This window comes from Anguilla anguilla, chromosome 13 (assembly GCF_013347855.1).
Source record: "Anguilla anguilla isolate fAngAng1 chromosome 13, fAngAng1.pri, whole genome shotgun sequence".
Lineage (NCBI taxonomy): Eukaryota > Metazoa > Chordata > Actinopteri > Anguilliformes > Anguillidae > Anguilla > Anguilla anguilla.
In genome coordinates, this window is record NC_049213.1 from 21,793,533 (window position 1) to 21,814,244 (window position 20,712).

At 39.5% G+C, this 20,712-nt stretch overlaps 1 protein-coding gene across 3 annotated transcripts in view; it reads right to left on the reverse strand.

Annotated features, from left to right (window-relative positions):
- Window positions 1–20,712, reverse strand: part of LOC118211455 (metabotropic glutamate receptor 7) — a 190,862-nt gene that overhangs the window by 56,009 nt on the left and 114,141 nt on the right. For all 3 annotated transcript variants that reach the window (XM_035388665.1, XM_035388664.1, XM_035388666.1), the window contains exon 5: window positions 10,696–10,833. In XM_035388665.1, coding sequence (XP_035244556.1) covers window positions 10,696–10,833 — 138 coding nt within the window. The remainder of the gene's footprint in view (window positions 1–10,695; window positions 10,834–20,712) is intronic.

Sequence of the window (20,712 nt, forward strand, 5' to 3'; positions counted from 1 at the left end):
TGCACGTATTTCAGGCGGGGTCTTACACGCCAGGATTAATCACATGGGCCAATAAGCACGCAAAGACAACATTCTGATGGATGTACCTTCCAATAATGAGAGGAGGAATTTCTGCCTCCTGTGTTTAACAACAACAATAACAACAGCAATAAAATGATTGTAGCATTGTGCTTACAAATAACAGCGCGAGACAAATTAATACAATGAGCAATGCAACAATCAAATCCGATGTGTAGGGAAAACATGCACTTTGTTTTTTTGTTTTTTTCTCACAGACATGCATGTCTATAGACACATGGTCTTTGATGAAACATGCTGGGTTATCAGAACCATAAACCTTAAGCCTTATTTTACACTTGGTAAAAAAAAACAAAGAAACAATTGCAATTGGTGAAACACAACAGGAAGATTTTATTTTGAGTTAAAAGTTTTGAGAAGATTGAATTGATATTAAATTGAACAAAAAAAATATGCAGCTAACTGGCACCAAATAAACAACTAACTAGCAAGCAGACAAATCAGGTTGAAATCATTGATCAGTTTAAAGCAATAAGTTCAATGTTGTTGCTGTAATCCTGTATACTGATTTGCCAGTAAGTATTCAAGCTAAACATGTTTTGGATCAGTGGTAACTGCACTGTGAGATGTTTCTGAGCATTTTTGTCTATCCGCCAATCCATCATATAGCACACACACACCATTCACTCACACACTCATACCAATGGGCAATTTACAGTCTTCAGTTAGCATACCTGTCTTTGGACTGTGGGAGGAAACCGGAGTAGCCGGAGGAAACCCATGTGGACATGGGAGCATGCAAACATGGATTCGAACCCAGGACCATCTTTCTGTGAGGCAACAGTGCTACCCACTGCACCACCGTGCCGCCCCGGGTCATTTTCGCTGGAGCGCAAATCCTTTGGGCCTACTCTAACAAAAAGACATCTGCAGTATTATGCTATATTTTGCTGAAAATAGGTAATATATCAAGCAAAACAACACCAAAAAGAAAATAATAAGGCAGCGTCACAGAGTTTGAACATTTATGAGCTACGTAGTTTTTGATCTTTTACCTTTCCCTTTGGTTGTCAATGTGTTGTTAGAGAGATGGATTGCTTGCAGGAAATAACTTGTCATGTGTCATGACTATTTTTCTTTGATCAACATAAGCAAATTGACATAATTAGCTAATTTGCTATTTGTTTTCAATATGACAGGTGATAAAACTGTGATATAATAATTTTAATCTTGTCAAAAAAATATCTGTTATAAAAAGGGGCATCACAAATTGCTTAAATACAATGTTAAAAACGTGTTTTGTTTAGATGAGGCTGTAGTGCATAATGAAAATGGGCGGGGCTTGTTGATTTCTGGTACCAAACTCAGAGAAAATTGCACTGACATTCAGTATAAACAGCCTCTTGTGTCGTTTGGCTTCAGAATACAATGACTTACAGTTTAGACCTCCTGCCAAAACTGAATTCATGTAAAACATGTCGAACAGCTGCCATTACAAAAACAAAGTGTTGTACTTTTTTAAGAAGAGCATATTAAAACAACAGCAGGCTTGGAAACAATAAAAAAATTAAAGGACTGTGATGAATGCTGTGGGGAACTGTACAATCACTCCCCCCCACCCCCCCCCCCCCCCCCCCCCCACCCACCCACAAACACACACACACAAATCCAAACTGCCTGGCATAAAATAAAATGTAAAAAAAATAATAATAATTAATAATTAATAACCATGCTGTCAAATTGATAGAAGAGAAAGACTTATGCACAGACTCATAAATTTCTCCATGGAAATTCACTTTCTAGTTCTCTATTTAATTGATAGTATTTGATTTCAAGAACACCCAACAATAGTTCAAATGTGATCAATTACCATATCTTATGCAAGTTATAAAAATAGCAACAGCCAAACAAAAATACAACTGTATTACAATACATGGGCCATGGTTGGTTGGTTAAATGCTCAGAAATCTTCCCCAACAAACACAAAAGTAACACACTCGTCTTTGAAGCTCAACAAATTAAATATTGAAGCCAAACAACGATCAGTCACCGGAAACAAATGAAGAATAAAGAAACACAAACAACAAGATTTTCAGTTTTGGAATACAATGTGTGAACATAATGAGGAACCCCTCATTATGTTCATATGTTCACACACATCCCTCCCCCCTCCCCCCCCCCCCAACAACCCACCTTTGGCCAACTGCGTTTCAGTTATACTCTAATGTTTAAACCACACAAAGGAATTGAACTACATTCACAATGTTTAAAATGATGTTTATGGGAATAATGAAAACAATATTCAAGGATAACACAGCCATGCGTCTGATCGAGAGATCCCTGTAGCTAAATATTTAAATGCAAGCCATTGGCACTGTTTGGAAGAATAGATTTGTTTACTAACGGTGCACACAAGGCTGAGTGAACACAAGGCTGAGGTGAGAAACAAACATTTGCTGTCCTCGGCGGCAAGCTTTTGATCGGCGCTCGTTTTTGTCAAGATTAATGGCACAAAAGCAGACTCACTGAGGTCACGTTACATTGCAGGTGATGACAGCCATGTTTACATGCATTTTGACACTGAGCAGAGGCCCTGAAAGTGCACACAAGGGCTGAGGCATGGGGCAGAGCTGACGGCAAGTCGCCGGTGTCACCGGCAACGGCAGCGGCTCATACCTGGAGACTGAGGGGGACTGAGGGTGATTGAGGGAGACTGAGGCAGACAGAGGGGGACTGAGGGTGATTGAGGGAGACTGAGGCAGACAGAGGAGGACTGAGGGTGATTGAGGGAGATTGAGGGAGACTGAGGCAGACAGAGGGGGACTGAGGGAGACTGAGGGAGACTGAGGGGAACTGAAGGAGACTGAAGGAGACTGAGGGTGACTGAGGGAGAATGAGGGAGACTGAGGGTGACTGAGGGAGACTGAAGGAGACTGAGGGAGAATGAGGGTGATTGAGGGAGACTGAGGGAGACAGAGAGAAACTGAGGGAGATTGAGGGAGACTGAGGGAGACTGAGTGAGACTGAGGGTGACTGAGGGTGACTGAGGGAGACTGAGGGAGGCTGAGGGTGACTGAGGGAGACTGAAGGAGACTGAGGGAGAATGAGGGTGATTGAGGGAGACTGAGGGAGACAGAGAGAAACTGAGGGAGATTGAGGGAGACTGAGTGAGACTGAGGGAGACTGAGGGTGACTGAGGGTGACTGAGGGAGACTGAGGGAGACTGAGGGTGACTGAGGGTGACTGAGGGAGACTGAAGGAGACTGAGGGAGACAGAGGGAGACTGAGGCAGATAGAGGGAGACTGAGGGAGATTGAGGACATTGTGCTTTTCATAGGTTTGAGGGTATAGTGTTAGATGTGGCTTAGGCCAGGCTAGTAATCTGGTAATAAATGTTCAGCATTAGTTGTGCCAAACACAGTGTAAAATAGGTGCTCTTGCTATTAGAGTGTATGCCACCCTGTCTCCCCCCAACCCCCTGCTTCCTATGTCCCTGTTGATGGCTTTCCTTTGGAGCATTCATTCATTCAGGTGATACTTCCATTCATTTCATAGCTGAAAACATCCCAGTTTGCATAAATATTTATTCATTCTGCTTTATTTTTCCTCTCACAAAGAGAAAAATGTGCATTGTTTGCTAACTTCATGCTGAGGGAAAGAGCTGTGATATCACAAATTACCAGCTGCCAAAGTTTGTTGAATGTAAGACACACGGTCACGCCATACTTTGAACAGCAGCGACCGAGACGGATTGGACGTGACAAATTGGTGGAAAGGCCTACAGGCGACAGCCAACAAACATTGACAAGCATGGCACAACAACCTGGCATTCCGATTCCTTTTGGTTAGCTGTGGGATGTCGGGTGACTTCATTTTTATGAAGGGATTTAAGCGACTGAGTAAAGACATCACTGTAATTAACAACAGCATTGTTTCACAATAAAAATGAATATATGCCATTAGGAGCTGCTTCAGAGAGGCTGTTTATCATTGAAAAACATACATGTTTTAGTCAAAATTAATATAAACTTAAAAGAATAATATGGTTTAGTGATTGGATACAAGTCTGTTATGACTTCCTCCTTTTTGTCTTGACTTTGATCAAAAGGCTGTCTTCTGCTTCTCCTATTCAGTTCTCTAAGGAGCTCTAACATAAAACAGGCCTCTGCATAGGTAAAGCCCACTGCTGTGCATCAGGGGCAATTTAAAGTGGTGCTGCCTGTTATTAAAATTATTTACCTGGATATCTGAAAAAAAAAACAATGGAAAACGCCAGTGATGAAATGTCTACAAACATTTAGCAATTTTATTTTTAAAAAAAAGCTTTTTATTTTTCTATTTTTTTCAGTGTGTATGTGTGTGTAGGTATGGGAGAGCAGTTGAGTGGAACTAAAACATGGCTATAAGAAAAAGTGAAACATTCCATTAACAAATAAAGCCATTTGTGCTCTGTGATACATGAGGAAAAAGCCTGTCAGAGTCATTATCTTCACCCGCTATTATTTCACCACTTGTCAATGGAAACATAAGTGATCCGCATGCCTGTGAAACAAAGATAAAAACAGCATGTAATTATGATGAATAGATGCGAGTGGGTAGATTGGCAGGACAGGAATGAGGTCAAGGCGGAAGATTGTCGAAGATTTCTCCCCCCTTCTCTTCCAAGAACCAAATCCCAGCCCACATAATACCTATTTTCTTACACCGGAGATTCACTGGAGAGAGCGGCTAAGTGCTCGCAATACTTAGTGCTCCTCTTCCGCACCTGACATTTGCAGATAAAGATCACTTAAGTGCCACAGCTGACGAACCTTGGAAAGACGCATTTCTCAGACCTGGAATTTTACGGTACTGCTGTTCACGCTGGCCCGGCCAAAACGAAGATAAAACACACACATATCTGAGATAACCTCTGCGTTCTCTCACCCTGAGCAGTCGTTGAGAAGCAGCTCGTTCAGACACATACTGTACCAAAGCCTCCCCACTGAACTCGGAGCAGGCAGAATTTGCAGTCGCCCTTGATCCTATATAAAATTAATGCTCAATTTACATTCACGGCCCCTCTCCGCACACAGACAAACACACGCGTGTGGAAACTCATGCACAGGTGTGTGGGAATAATTGGTTGCCAACGGACACAGCCAGCCCGTGGGCCACGCGGTGACGTGGACGTATGCAGCCGAGTAGCAGCCGTTATAATGTATGATTGATGAACCCGTAACCCTCGTGTGAAACCAATTTAATCATTTCCAAAGTCCTCCCTCAGGTTGATGAAATTGTGGAAGGACGAGAACAATGTGAAACAAAGAGGAGATTGTGTTTGTACTGATGAGAGGTATGTAGGCCATAAGGATTTAGTCACTTTGTCACGTTTTCGTGAAATTTATTTATTTTTATTTTTTTGTGTGGTTCAGGTTCTTCAAGGACTGCTTTCACATTAGCATTCGGGTTGAAGTAGCTCATTACGCTACATGCAGTAAAGAGGTCAGGAATAAACAGGAGGTAAACAGACATTCAGAGGTGGGTTTCTAAATGAGAAAAAGTGAAAATTCCTGGTAAGGTGCGGCTAAGTGATGTCACGCTCGGTTGTTCTTACATCAGAAGTCTAACTGCTGCCCACTATATTCAAAATCATATTAATGCCAGAAAAATAGTGTGTATTGGGAAAAACAGACCACCCTCTAAACAACAGTAATGTGGAGCAAAACAACTAAAGGTTGTACTGAATTTCAAATCACATTTCATTCATTGATATTCATACGGCTCTGTCGTGCAAAAAAAGGCCATATGACAGTAATGCAAAATGAGGAGAATAATACTAGATAGTGTTTAGAGCTGTAATGGAAATGCACTTGCAGGGTGCACTCTGCATAATGTATCGCAGCACTACTCATATTTCTTCACCACAGTTAAAGCCCATAGGAAATCAAATCTTTAATATGTCCGATTCAAATGTACAGAGTGTAGACCTGCGTGAATCCTTCTGGCCTTCGTTAGAATCTCCGCAGTATGAATTTTTTTTTCTAGAAACATCAATTTAAAAGTGATTCAAATCTGAGTAAAAAAATTGCTACAAAAAAATCCATCAAATGTTTGGGCGAAATCCAAATTAGCCAGAGATGATAAGTGACAGCCAGTAGCATTTTGCCTTTTTCACTGTCTTTAACATGAAACCCGGCTTGTCTCCATATCCTTCCTTTTCTTTCTGTATAAATATTCATGAGGGTAAGGAAAGTAGGGGGGACTTTAAATGGCTTCCAAAAAAAAAAAAAAAACCTGGCAATGGAACCGTGGTTTGCCATTCTGTAAGCCAGGAGAAAGGGGGGAGAAAGAATATCTCATGCTGTCACACGGGTGGGAGGGATGAGAGGAAGGAGGGAGGGAGAGGGGGACAGGCAGTGCTGTGGAAGATGAGGGAATCCTATCAATACTCTTTCATTACGTCTCGTTAGGGAGGGCCATGCCGGCAACGAGCCAAGCAGATAATAGCCTAAATGGAAGAATGTATTAAGACTGTAATAAACAGACATCAATCCCTCCCTGTAAACTTCCTTCTCAGCCTCCCACACCTCACCCTCCGCACAGTCTAATTGCCAAGCTCGCTCTAAAAAGTCTCCATCCCCTCCTGCCTACCCTCTGACCAAAACCTGGCCTCCCTCTTGCACCCAGGGGTGTCATTTCATCCCAAAGACAGCAGCTTGTGCATCTCCTTTTGCACTCTGCGCCTTGATGTGTTCAAATTGGCCTCTCACTGACAGTGACCAGAGGCAGGGGGACTGCCCTTACAAGGCCTGCTCCATCTAGGTGCTGTCACTGCTAGCAGCCTTTGACAGCACTCGCTGTCCCAGTGCATAACCAAATTAGAGCCATTAACCTTGTGCTTTTTAACCCCATGTTCGAAGCGTAAAGGTGCATGCACAGCAAGATGTGGGGAAACGTCTTATCCTTAGAAACGGCAGTGAAATTTTTTGACAACTTTGAGTGGGTATTAACTTGAATCTGATTTAGGCAAAAAATAAAAAAGTCAGTTGCTTTACAATTGAGCAAGACATCATTCAAAAAGTGTCAATCATGGTCCCAGCTACACAGCAGCTGAAATAATACAGCCAACAGTTAATACAAATGAAACTGCCAGTTTCACCAAGGCAGGAAACTCTAATTGTGTATACCCTTTAATATAATCTACTGCATCCAGATAAGGAAATTATATCAAAAGATGCCTAAAGAATAGTCATCTTGTTTTTGCTTGTAATTTTCTTTATTTATTTTTTTACTATTGAGACCTGCATGAACATTACACAGACACTGAATAATGCGCAAATGTCCCTGCTATATCTTATGAAAATTGATCTGACCACATCTGATATCATAATTGGCTCAAAAAATAACACAGCTATAATATGCAATATGTAAAAATGCAGTGATATAAAATAACTTTTTAATATCTCTTCCAGGTTCACTTGCTCTCATATTATATCCTGGCATAGATATAGTGATGAATAGATATCTTGTAATCCAGCAGCCTTCATCAGATTCTGAAGTATTACGCTTGATCCAAAGTGACATAATGTATTCTGACCTCAAAGGATATGGAGATGACAATGTCTGCAACAATTATTACGGTGTTATTTTCTAAATAGCTGTACAAGCCAATGTTGGTTCAGTCCTATATCAGACCAGAGAAAACATCTTCACCAAGGATACATGCAGTCTCCATCTGTAGCTCATGGCATAATTATACGTCAGGTCAAATAAATTATTTGCCTAATTATCTAAATGAAGTTGGCATGGAATCTAAGAATGGATTGACTCTCTTTGTCTAATACTGGGTATCTGGGGCGACATAGCTCAGGAGGTAAGACCGATTGTCTGGCAGTCGGAGGGTTGCCAGTTCAAACCCCGCCCTGGGCGTGTCGAAGTGTCCTTGAGCAAGACACCTAACCTAATAATATTTTTTGCTTCAGTGGTAATAAGGCATAACTGTCTCTTACCCCATTTAGTTATGCTTTTATAAATATTACCTTAGTCTGCTGTTGTGAGAGATGTGAGACCATTTTGACTCCTCCTAAATGTGTTCATTTAAGAACTTAAAAAGCAAGATTTTGGTTTTAAAAAGTTGCAGTTTCTTTCGTTTTAATCTGTCAGACATTGTTATAACGTTTGTTATTTTATTCAGCTGTTGTCTGTAGTGGCTACCCAATTATATCCATGTAAATGTAGTGCGCAACCACCGAAGGCCTTGTTGGAAATTGGGATAATTGGATAACTCTAGACTAAAAACGCATTTGGGGAACAGTTATTTCATTTTTTATTTTCTTATTCCATATATTATAATCGCAGTGAGCCATACATTCATTTATATTTTCCCATATTTGGACTACCACTTAACATTATTATGATTGTGTTTTGAAAAACATGATGCTGAACATTATCATACTTAATGTAATGCTGTATACATAATTATTCACTTAGAAAAAAGTTTTTATCTTTTTCAACTGTAAGGCAGAATTATTGCGGTTAAAGCAGATATTTTTATTTTCTCTTAAAGGTAGGTTAAGACCTATTGCTGATTTACTGTGAAGTATAGACTGTTAGTGATGGGCAAGTGAGTTTTCATGATCAGTACACTAAGTGAAATGCCAAAAGCTGACAATAGTTTGGATCAAGCAACAGATTTTGCTCTCCATAACAAAACACAATGATTGGCTCAAATCAGTGAGTCACAAAAATCATGAAGTAGCACTGCCCATTTTTTTTTCATGAAACCTCATTATCCCATCTCTAGCATAGTCATGGCTTATTATCGATTACCGGACTACCAGCCCAGAGTCTTCACCAAGTTTGATATAGGCCTACCTGTTTTATGTGCATAGAAGCAGTCCATTTGCTTTTCAACTGATTCAAATTAAAGTGGAAAATGCAATACAAATCTTTCAGGCTGAGCTTAGCACATCCAAAAAGTCCAGTGTAACTCACAAGGAAGTTTGTGAAAAAGACATTATTGATCAGGCATATCCGTCTGGAAAATTAAAAGACTGAAGTTGCAGAGAATGCTGCCCACATACTGCCTTCATAGGGCACCTCAGTAACGGTTTTATGATAATAGTCCTGTGAGTGTATCTGGGACGTTTTGGATGTGCTAAGCTTAGCTTTACAGATTTTTTTTTTTTTTTTTGACATATGAGCCTTATATCCAATGAGCTGAGACCTTACAGCAGGGTCAAATCAGGACGATTAGGCCAGTAGTATTGCCGGTTTTCCTTCTTCCCTTATGACCCCGGTAGTATAGAAAGCCAGCAACATTACTAGCCTCCGAAGCCACATTTCAGTTTCCCTTCCTCAGAGTTCAAAGTAAGACCAAAAAGAATAGCCCTTATTCCATGGGTTTAAATGACCATTCTTGATATGTGACATCTACATGCAGAGTCCTGATCAGCTGTCATCAAAGACCCTTGAACCGGCCAATAAATGTTAATACATTCATCAGTTTTTTATAGATTTAAAATGTAACAGTAGGGATCAATTTTCTCATCTGAAATATATAAATAATTAAACGTGTGTGTGGAGTTTTAGTAACCACTCTGTTAATCCCATGTTGGTAGCACTTCTCTGTTTTCTAGTATACGTTTTCACCTTGAAATAATAATAATGTGGTTATATTGACTGTGCAACTGTCACTTGGGACGTAGTAATCTGGATCTTACTCTCCTGACTGTCCTTTTAGTTACTTCTCGATATGAAATATACAAGCAAAACTGCGTAGAGACGTGTCACTGCGTCAAATCTGAATTATATAAGAAACGCAGCATACAACTGTTTAACTATGTCACCTCCCTTCACAGAAACACTCAAGAGCTTCATTTCCTCCCCCATACCATATGGTTTATAACTAAAATAACAATCATAACTAATGCAGAAACACCTAATAAAAGCATCATAACATGTTGAAATTAAATGGAAAAAAGTGTGGTGCAACATGTAATTGGAAACATAAAAAGGCTACATGTAAAGTGTTGCATATATTGATACATATATGTGCATTGTTCTCATTCACCTAAATTGATATTTTGTTCATGTATACTAGAATCGTGTGCACCATATTTACTGTGATATTTACTGAAAATTATGCATGTAATATAAAAGATAAGTAATAAAATTTATGTCCGGTTTTACTGTGTCCAATATCTGATTGACAAATTTAGGTTAGACACAGTCAATGAGTCAGAGAGATTACTGTACACTCCACTTGGTGCGTCAGGTTTAAATCAGTCTTTGATTAGAGAGGAGGAATGAAAACCAAAAGTACTACTGGCCTTGTGGGTCAGATTTGATTATTCCCACCCTAAATAATTTTTTTAATTGGAATGGTTTGAAATCTCAGTTTCTGACAACATGCTATCTTCGACTCATCTCTAAGCACTTTTTCAGTAATTGAATGAATTTTTTTCCACTGGTAATTACCACTCCTTTTCCCAAAGAGCAGAAGCTTGACCCATCAGAGAGAACTGTACCTCAACACATGTCACTTTGTTTTCATCACGGACAAGAATAATTGTGCTCTAATATGCCTCACCACACATTCATGACTGGATTAATGTCCCCGTCTCTCTGGTAGTTTCCTGTAAATCTGCACCCCCACATCTCTCTGAACATGAGCAGCACAGCAGAGCTCGGTACCTGTGCACTTGCGGCTGGTGTCTTCCTTCTTAGACGAACTCATTAGTTTGCAGTTGAAGTTCTCCTCCCAGTATTCGGCAAACCACACGTTCCGCCGATTGTTCTCCAACGTTCTGGAAGTGAAGTAGGCATCAAACCCTGCAAGAGAACCTCTGAATCAGTATAACCACCAGACCCCCTCCTTTTTTTAATATTAAGAATTTATTTTTTTAAATCCTTGAATATGCATTGTTTCCTCCAGATAAGAAGCTGGCTGTGCTAACTCGATGTCCTGCTGTACAAGACATGCCGATAATCACAGCAGCCCCAGTTCTCAAAATAATTGCCTGGAGCTGAAACCGAACCCAATATGGATTCCCAGGATACTTTTAGGGCTATATAAATTATATTTAATAATTTCCCTCATTTTGAATTTGTCAGTTTTATTTTTCCTGATTTAGATTTCCTTATTATCATAACGGATATATGTTTTCTTTACTGTAATGAGAAATAAAATCCTCTCAGAACTATTATTTTAAAATAAAAATACATTACCACTGATATTTTTGATGCAGAAGCGGAACTGGAAAGTTCTTAATGAAAAGACCTGTGTGTGTTTGTGTGTGCGTGCGTGTGTGCACATGCATGCGTGCATGTGTCTGCATCCATGTATGCTTTATAATATCAATTATAATTTAGATGAAACAACGATGGAGATGGAAGAAATACATGTGTATTTTTTATTCTGTGTGCTGTCTGACACCCCAAAGGACTAACTACCTCTGTGGCCATCATTAATCTCTTTCACAGACTGATGAGAAAAAATGCCGATATCATCAAGCTCGTGCACTTGTACGGTATTCAACAGAATATCAAAATAATCACACTGGTGGAATATTCAGAAACATAAAACTGGAAGTGTTGACAATCAGAGGAGGAAACCGAGACAACTGGGAGCCAGGAAAAGAACTTAAGAGATCGGGGGATTATAAGACAAAGGCAAAAGCATGCCTTTCTGATGTCAAACGATCAAACGGCAGCTTGAGATCTTCTGTCCTACAGGGAGCTTTCTGATGTCCCCGCAGTCTCACAATGTCACTAGCCAATAAATATTAACTTTGTGTCTAAAATAAGGTCCCTGACCCCATTCCACATTAGCTCAAAGCCAGCTGGGAACATGGGTAGATGGGAAGCCGTGTTCAATAAAGCAGGAGATATAAAAAAGTGATGGAAATGTGACTTGAAAAGATCCATTACAGGAACGTTTCCATTCATAATTTAGCGTCTTAATGCATCTAATGCCGAATACTTCCTTTCCCCAAAGGGAGCATAGAGAAAGACTAATAATGATACAATTTGCCATTTAAGAAACAACTTTCTGACTTCCTGTTCATAGGATGTCAACAGCACGATGGACTGTAAAACTGTGCTGTGTTTATAGTCTAGCACTACGGCACATATTTACTGTACACTCCTGTTCACACAGAGAACAAAGTGGACATTTTCTTGTACTGAGCATGGTCAGTGTTAGTCTAATGTAACTACATATGGTACACACAGTGTCAATGTCCATTAGTCCACATATGAACTGGAAAAGTATACAAAACCACTGAAGTAAACCTGAAAGAAACTGTAACTGAGTTGATGATTTCCATTCACTGACTCTTGGGAAACTTCCCGTGGCATGTTCCCCCTTGCATACACTCAAGTTAATACTGTGCCAGCTTTCATCTCATGCCTTGCGGTGATGTTTTCTTGTCATCCTTGTACATCTCTATCTTTAAAATGAGTTTGCCTACAGGGGAAATGGATCTCAATGTGGGGGTGTACGTCATTTTGTGAGCACTGAATGACATACGCGAGCTCTTGATTTTAGGTTGTAGTACCTGGGACAGGTGATGCCCAAAAGTTGTAACTGTGTTACTGTCAATTAGAATCAGTTCTGTGCACGCACACATTCACACATTATTTGTTTAAATGGGAAGAATCGGGTGCTGTGCACGTAATACAGAATGTGTGAAATAGTAGGGTTTTTGACAACAGCTCTGGTTTATTTGCTGGAACACTAACACTGCTAATGATATTCAAAGGCAATCAGAAATACAGGATTCTGCCACCCAGGTATTAAATATACCTTTTTCTTGGTGACTAATTAAAAATAATTTATCATCGCTGATTAGGTGTGCCGGTGACTGATTCATTGGTATACGTGTATAATAAAATCTGAGGCTTTGAGACTGTCAATAAGTGTATCCCTGTTGCTGTGCATACTTGTGTGTGTGTGTGTAATCTATATATATATATATATATACTCACAGAGACGAGTGACAAATTAAAGGAAATACCAACATAAAGTGACTTAGTAAGGTGTTGGGCCACCATGAGCCACCAGAGCAGCTTCAATGAGCCTTGGCATAGATTCTGCAGGTCTTTGGAACTCTGCTGGAGGGATAGAACAGCATTCTTCAAAAAGATATTCCCTCATTTGTTGTTTTTTCATACCCTGTAGATGGGAGCATTGTCATCCTAGAAGAGACCATTCCCATCAGGATAGAAATGTTTCGTCATAAGATAAAGGTGATCACTCAGAATAACTCTGTATTGATTTGCAAAGACCATTCTATCTAAGGGGACAAGTGGACTAATACCATGCCAGGTAAATGCCCCTCACAGCATAACAGAGCCACCGGACCCCCTCACTGTAGGGGTCAATCATTCAGGCCTGTACCGTTCTCTTGGTGTACGCCACACACACTTGCCCAGTTGTCGAGAATATAGTGAAGGATGACTCATCTGACCATATCACTTTTTTCCACATCTCTGTAGATCAGCGCCTATGATTTTTACACTCCTGAACTCTCAAATGTGCATTTGTCTTGGTATTGAGGGGTTTATGCACTGCAACTGTACTAGAATATCCCTCTCTATGTAATTGTTGATGGACTGTTCCTGCAGACACCGTCTAATCACGTCCTGCATTGACATTCTCAGCCACCTGAGGAAGAGCTGTTCTTCTGTTTTACCTTACATATAGCACTAATTCATGATCATCTTTGCTTTGAATTTTGAATTAGCTCTTCAAACTTAATTCCAGAACTTATTTCATTTTGAATTGCCAACTGGATTTTACACCTTTTAATCAGATCAAATATGTAACAACAGAATCTTGTTACTGAAAGTTAAAAAACATTTTTTTTTTAAATTAGACATTATCATAGAATCTCATTGAGCTTATAGTTAAACGTTTGTTTAAAAAAAAAAAGGCATTACAGCAGAGAGGAACCTTCCTAACAGGAAGTTACTAAGTTGTACATGTGCCACTGTACTGTGTGCATGCTGCACCCACTTATTGGTTTCTTTCTTTTTTTTAAATTGTGACATGGATCACTTCTGAATACAGAGAACAAATATGACAGGTGCATCTGACACAAGCATGCATTCAGGAAGCTTACTAATAGCAATAGCAACCTAACAAAGTTCTCATTTGTTTACATTGATTTCTGTTTTTCTCTGAGCTGTAAAGTGAAAACCAGTGTGAGAAAACAAGGAACACAAGCCGTATCAAAGAAAGAAAAGAACAACCTATGGACTGCAACAAGAAAACATTTATTAATGTATTAGTTGATGATTATGGACTGCTGAAAAATTTCTGAGGAAAGTTGACATCATTTCATTTCTACTTGCTCACTCAAGCATCCACAAATCTTTCCCACCTAAGTCTTCTTAGGGCTGCTCCTGTGGTCTTTTGTTTCTTTTATCTTTGTAATAAAAAGCCAACATACACACCGCTGGCGAGACCTAGCCAAAAGAATCCATTCTTTTTAAACTATTGCAACCGTCAGTTCCCCAACATTAATATCAAAAAAGTTGATATCACCACTAGTTTAGACGTACATTGCAGCAGTGATTAATTGTTTCACCCCTAAGACTGTTCAAAGAAAATCATTTTCTGCTACAGAGGCACTAAAGATACTTTTTTGAACTGGGGTAAAAATCGTTCACAAGAGAAATAAACTATGGAAGCTGCACTTCTTCATAGAATACAACAGACAAGGAATAAATGACAGCGAACTGAAAATTTTAAAAGCATCACAGCTGTGTGCATTAAATGTTGGATATCTTTTTTTTTAAATGTCCATGTGGTGTGTATCCAAGTGTGGTCCAGGACATGCATACAGTACACTGTGATTATATTTAGCACAGTGTAGAATAAATCAAATTTACAGAGATATTGCTTATGTCATGTGGCGAGTTATCACTATGTGTATTTGTGTTTGCGTGATTAAGGCTAGAGATTAGCCTAACACAACAGAATACTGGAGTGAAAAGGGATTTATATTGTTCTGAAAATGATTACATCCCTCTTCTATGCTTTACATATTTATTTAATTCTCAGGAAGCACTTTTGACTTTTAGGCACAGGCTAAACTGAAAGCACTGATAAGGATTATAATTATGCACCTGAGAAAATCAACACGTGAGTGCAAGTGAAGCCAAAATACCAATTTTGTGTTCTGTAACAACTTGTGCTCTTTTGTAAATCACCGCCATAATTTATCCTAGTTTTCAAAATGACAGTTGCCACAAATTCCACACACCATGCTGTGGGCTAAATTTACCATGCTGAAGTGCAACGATGAAAAAAGGGGGTTCAGTACAGTCGCAATAGATTCACTATAACTATTATGAAATCAGGTAAATACACAGTCGTAGTAAAGGACACCCATTATCTTGGTTAGTGGCATACACATCAGAGTACACATCACAGAGTACACCGCATGTTCTCAAACCAAAGTCCAGGCGACTGTATAGTGCACATGGTTCTAAAGATAACCATGAAAAGCATACTACAATATGAGTACAATATTGGATATTAGTACTTGTAATTTGAACATACATACACATAACAAAAGGAAAGTCACAGTTCTCTTGCCTTAACTAAGTTGACTCGATGAACCACATGTTTAATGAATTTGAAAGTTGTTCCAGACTTGCATAATATTGTTTTTTTGTTTGTTTTTTTCTCTAATATTGTATTTGCATCATCACTGTCCACATCTAGGAAGTGAAGCCACATCTTTGACTTATTTCAAGTATAATTTGGTAGGCCCATGTGTGGATTTATTTACACATGGGCCTACCTACTTCATTTTGTTTTCTCATTTGCATAAAAGTAAACAAGCAGATGTAAAAGGCAAATGTAATTGATTAAAAATAAAGTAGTTTAACTATTCATTTTTATATTGATGTATTAAACGAATGAAGGTTTATGGACTGGACTGAAATGTAAACAGTAGCAACATTAACCTTCCAAAATAAATATTTCAGTCGCTTTTTCATGGTGCTTTGTATACGGAGCTAGTGTATACAGTGTTCCCACTGAGCAAGCTTTAGTGTCTGCATCTGAAAGAGCCTGAAATCTCCACTCAAATAAGGAACCTACATCATATTTAGCTATTTTGACTATGTTACGTTCGTAAAATTTGTTTACCAATCAACTCAATTTGCAATTCCGGGTATTCAGTTCTTCATATATGTATGTATGTGTAGCAAGGACAAAAAAGCACAGCATCAATATCCCTGCTCTTGTGAATTTCACCAATTCCTGCTGCTCGGTAAATCGCACCACATATTTCTGATATTTCTAATATGCTACTAGACCCCAGCCAAGCCCAAAAATATTTCTGCATTTTGGTGCCCTAAAGCCAATGCATTTTAAAGCATACACACTGCACTGCCTAAATCAGTGGCATCTGCACTGCACAACAGCAGTGCTAAAAAGTAGAGAAAATCCAAACCATTCATCTCATTCAAATAAAATTCAACTAAATTCAAGTTACGCGGTGGCAAATCATTTTAATAAATGTGCCTTCAACATAAATAAAATAATACCTGGCTCACGTGCTGGCAGTATATATTTGGATTGGCTGACCCAAAAATCAAGTCAGACAGGGTATTGGTCAGGTATTCACACAAAATTTCACAGGATGTTCCAAATATAATACAGTTTACAAAAATATTACAGAATTTGTTCTCAGGGATTTTGTGTGGGCATTTTCACAGATAATGGATTTTCATCAGAATAACTGGAATCTGTGAGCCTCCAGCTAGCATGCTACTGTACTGGCTAGCAGGTAAATATGCTACTGCAAAAACATGGATTTCCCATACAGCTGGGAGGCCTCTTTCCTTCTAAAAAAAACCCTACAGATTACACGGATCAGTCTGACACACTACCTACAGGGACAGCTTTCAGCATGCTTGAAGCTGGCACTGTGGCAGCTGAAATCATGCATCTTGGAAGGAATCCTGCCTGCCTCCTTAATCCAGGGCAGGAAATGTGTTTGTTGAAAGTAGCCAAAAGTCTGAGCAGGCATATGTATGATGACTTATTTTAGCCCCTCCCTCAACCTTTAATGGTAGTTTGTAGTTTATTCAACAGTTATTTGTTTTACATTTTGTTATTTGCTTTCTTATTCATAGTTTATTTATCCAGGTGAGTCCCACTGAGATATTTTACAGGGGAGCCTTGACTGTGATTGTATTTTGCAGATTGTACATTGCAAGATCATCAGAAATCTTTAGTGGTCTGTGGTGGGTACAGTAATCACTAGCAGCAATCAAATCTTTCTCTCTCTTTCTCTCTCAGCATTTAATAGTCTTGCTTTTATTTTATGCAACAATTATTAACATTGCATGGGCTGTACTCTGGCCTGTGGTGGGTAATGTAGAAAGTGCCACTGCTGGGAATCGAACCCCCGGCCAAAGAGGAGGATTTGCACTGTACATGGGTTGGCTGTCAGATGCTCTATTTTTTTTACTTAATATAAGTAATGTCACACAGAAAATGTTGCATGAATTAGACCCAATACATTTGCATAAAATAACACTGGTGAGAAAGGTTTAAGTTCCGCTCCACTGATTACAAGGTTGTACATTTTCATAAACATAAATTTCGGGCTTTTTCAGTCCCCTGCTGCAGGACTGTAGCTGACAGCTTCTTGCATTGAAATTTCCTCATTTTGCTATTGAGTGAACATGGGAAAACATGAGCATTAATACAGAAAGTAAGATGAATTTCCCGTGGCCAGACTTTAGAGGCTGCCAGCCTTGTATGATGTAATGCTATGAATTGTTTGGTGATTGATGAAAGTCCTCAATAAATGTCATGCTTTCTTTAACAAAAAAAACTCTGTAGTTTCTTTAATTAAATTCCGCAGAAATATCCACTCTCCACAATTTATTGAGCAGCTGCATACAAATAAGCTTTACCCACTTATTTGATTGAAGTTTCATAAGCTGATCGTGCATTAATTTCTGCATTCCCCATGAGTGTACAATACTTTGGTGGCACAGCTGATATATTCATTGGTAACCTCCAATAACATATGAAGTATATATATAATATATAAGGCAATAAGGCATTTGTATGGCAATTAACATTGTTTATTGTTTTGGTTGTTTTGGTTGTTGTTGTCAGTGCCACGCTGCTGTAGATATATGTGATGCAGTTTCTGTGCTGAACTGCAGTTTCCAACGCACAAATATTCCACTCTTGAATCACTTAATGGAATTGAGGCAATGGGACTAGTGAAACCCCAAAGCAGAAATGAAAGGGAAATCTTGCTTAATGCTTAATGAGACCCATGACTAGCACCAGTATGCGTAAAAGGTATAGTCGCAGAGGCCGCAAATTAGCAAGGACTGTAAAAAATGGCATTTTTGGCAAAGACATTTCCTTTCTGTGCACTTTGGCTGCAGTTATTATAGTGTCCAGAACTTTTGTTTATTTATTCATCTGCTCCTGCTTATGGTTGCAATACACAAACAGATGCGCGCACACACACACACGCACACACTCAGTATGTTTTAACATTCAGTAGTTACATTTCTAGGTTAAATGCACATTGGTCCCAGAATGTCTGCATCATGCTGATGCTGCTAAGTCATGTGCCAGCCCTGTGCAGCCAGCGCGCTAAAGGTTAGCTAGTTCATTAGCATGTACCATTATTTTAATCATTTGCTGATAAAGCATACCCCATGTTATATATATTTAAAAAATTAAAAAATTAAAAATAATATATATATATTATATAGGTGTTTTTTTGTTTTGTTTTTTAAAGCCTTTTCCTGGTATAAATGGTAACACATTAACTGTAACATATCAGTACTGGGTAATTGGGAACCATGAAGATGTTGTAAACAGGAAGATATTTCCCTGATGCATTTAGTGGAGAATCTTAAGTGTACCAAGAAGACTCCAGTACCGCTCCAGTACTTTCTATCACTGAAAGTGCTCATATTCTCCATCCCACAAAAGGGAAATTAGGTAGAAAACATAGCCATTTAAGCAATGCCACTGAGCCACATTTACGAACTTACATAAACTCATTTCTAAAGGAAGCACTGGTGTTGTTAATCACACTACAAAGTAATCCTGTTGTAACTGCAACAGAGAACTGGTGACAGTGGCTGGGACTAATGGCACCTCAGGTGAAAGAGCAGAGCAGAAACTGGCAGCGTACATATCCAAACTACTAATATGAGCTGAGCTTCGGAGAATTTAATGCCTCGTGCCAGGTTAAATGATGCTATAATCCTAAGCAGAAAATGCTGGAAATGCAGTAAAGACTACACGCCAACAAGGTGCCACTGCTCAGTGCTTCGTCAATGGCTAACATCTGTTACGTGGTTCAATTGCAGTGCATTTTATCAGCTAAGTGAAGTTTGTCTTCATTTCATTGGAAAATTTCTACTGCACATTTAGGATTGGATTATGGATAATGTTTCATTTTTCTTTCCTGTCCTGTAATGCTGGGCTAAGAAATGATATAATGAAGAGATGGAGGTTATTTATTTGATATGTTCGCTACTGAACTAAATTCAAGGGTGAGAATGGATATACTGGGGCAATCGCAAGCCACTCAGCAGGAGATAAACGTCAGTTTTAACTACTAGGCCATAGACCTGCATTAGAACATGAACAGATACTACTAATCTGTTAAATACGAAACAGTTGTTCAAGTTTTGTAGTTCCAATGCAATTCTGTGATTAAGGGGTTTAAACCTGAGGTTTAAACTCTGACTAAGTTGGTTGCAAACGCCCCATTCTGCTTCATTGACAGCAACAAGGTGAGTGTTTCCCTGAAGTGCTATTTGTGCAATCACAAATCCGTGATAATGCTAGGAGGAAGAAGAAACCATTACAGGCACGAACTGATAGATTGAAGTGGTGTGTTTTTTTTAGTCTCCATGGAGAGAGATGGCCAGGGACACTTCTGTTCTTGCAGATGCAGAGTGGTTTCACATCCAAGCTGATGTGATTTCACACACAGCTTGGATGTGTCCCCCCAGAAGAAGAGAAGTGTGAAAAACTGTGAGCTTTGGAGAGCAGAGAGGTCTGGCAGGGGGTGAAGTATTTTATTAAAGCCTGTGAATAAGGAGGCATTCACATCAGGGACCCGGGCCCGGATCCGAGTACACTTGACCCAAAAGTCCAGTTCGTTTGATTAGTGTGAACACTGTGTACCGCACCCGGGCACGGATCAACGAACCGTGCCCGGGTCCACTTGAAAAGGTGGTCTGGAGTACGGTTCGTGTGTACTCGGGTACGGTTCGCATCAGGTGTGAAAACCACTGTACCAAAACACGGAAGTGGACTGCTATTTAGAAATGGCTTGGGATCTTGCGATTTGCACGCTTTTCTACACTGGAGCGACAACATAAACAAATGTTGCGTAGTTGATGACGCAAGTGTACTTGGGTACGGAACAATGTTACTAATGTGAAAGCTGAGCGGCGGGGCAGTGGAGAGGGGGGGCAATCGTACTCAGCCACGGTACGAAGCAATCGTACCTACTATGAAAACGCCATAAGAGAGTCCTTCTTGCGTATCCTCTGTAGTATGCTCTGTTGAAGCTATTGCTTTGGCTGGTAGCCAATGGAGGGCGACAAGCAGTGAGTGAGGCAAGTGAGTGTTTTGATCCTCTTCCTCTAATTAGCAGGCATACTAGCTAGCTAGCAAGAATTGCTACTTTG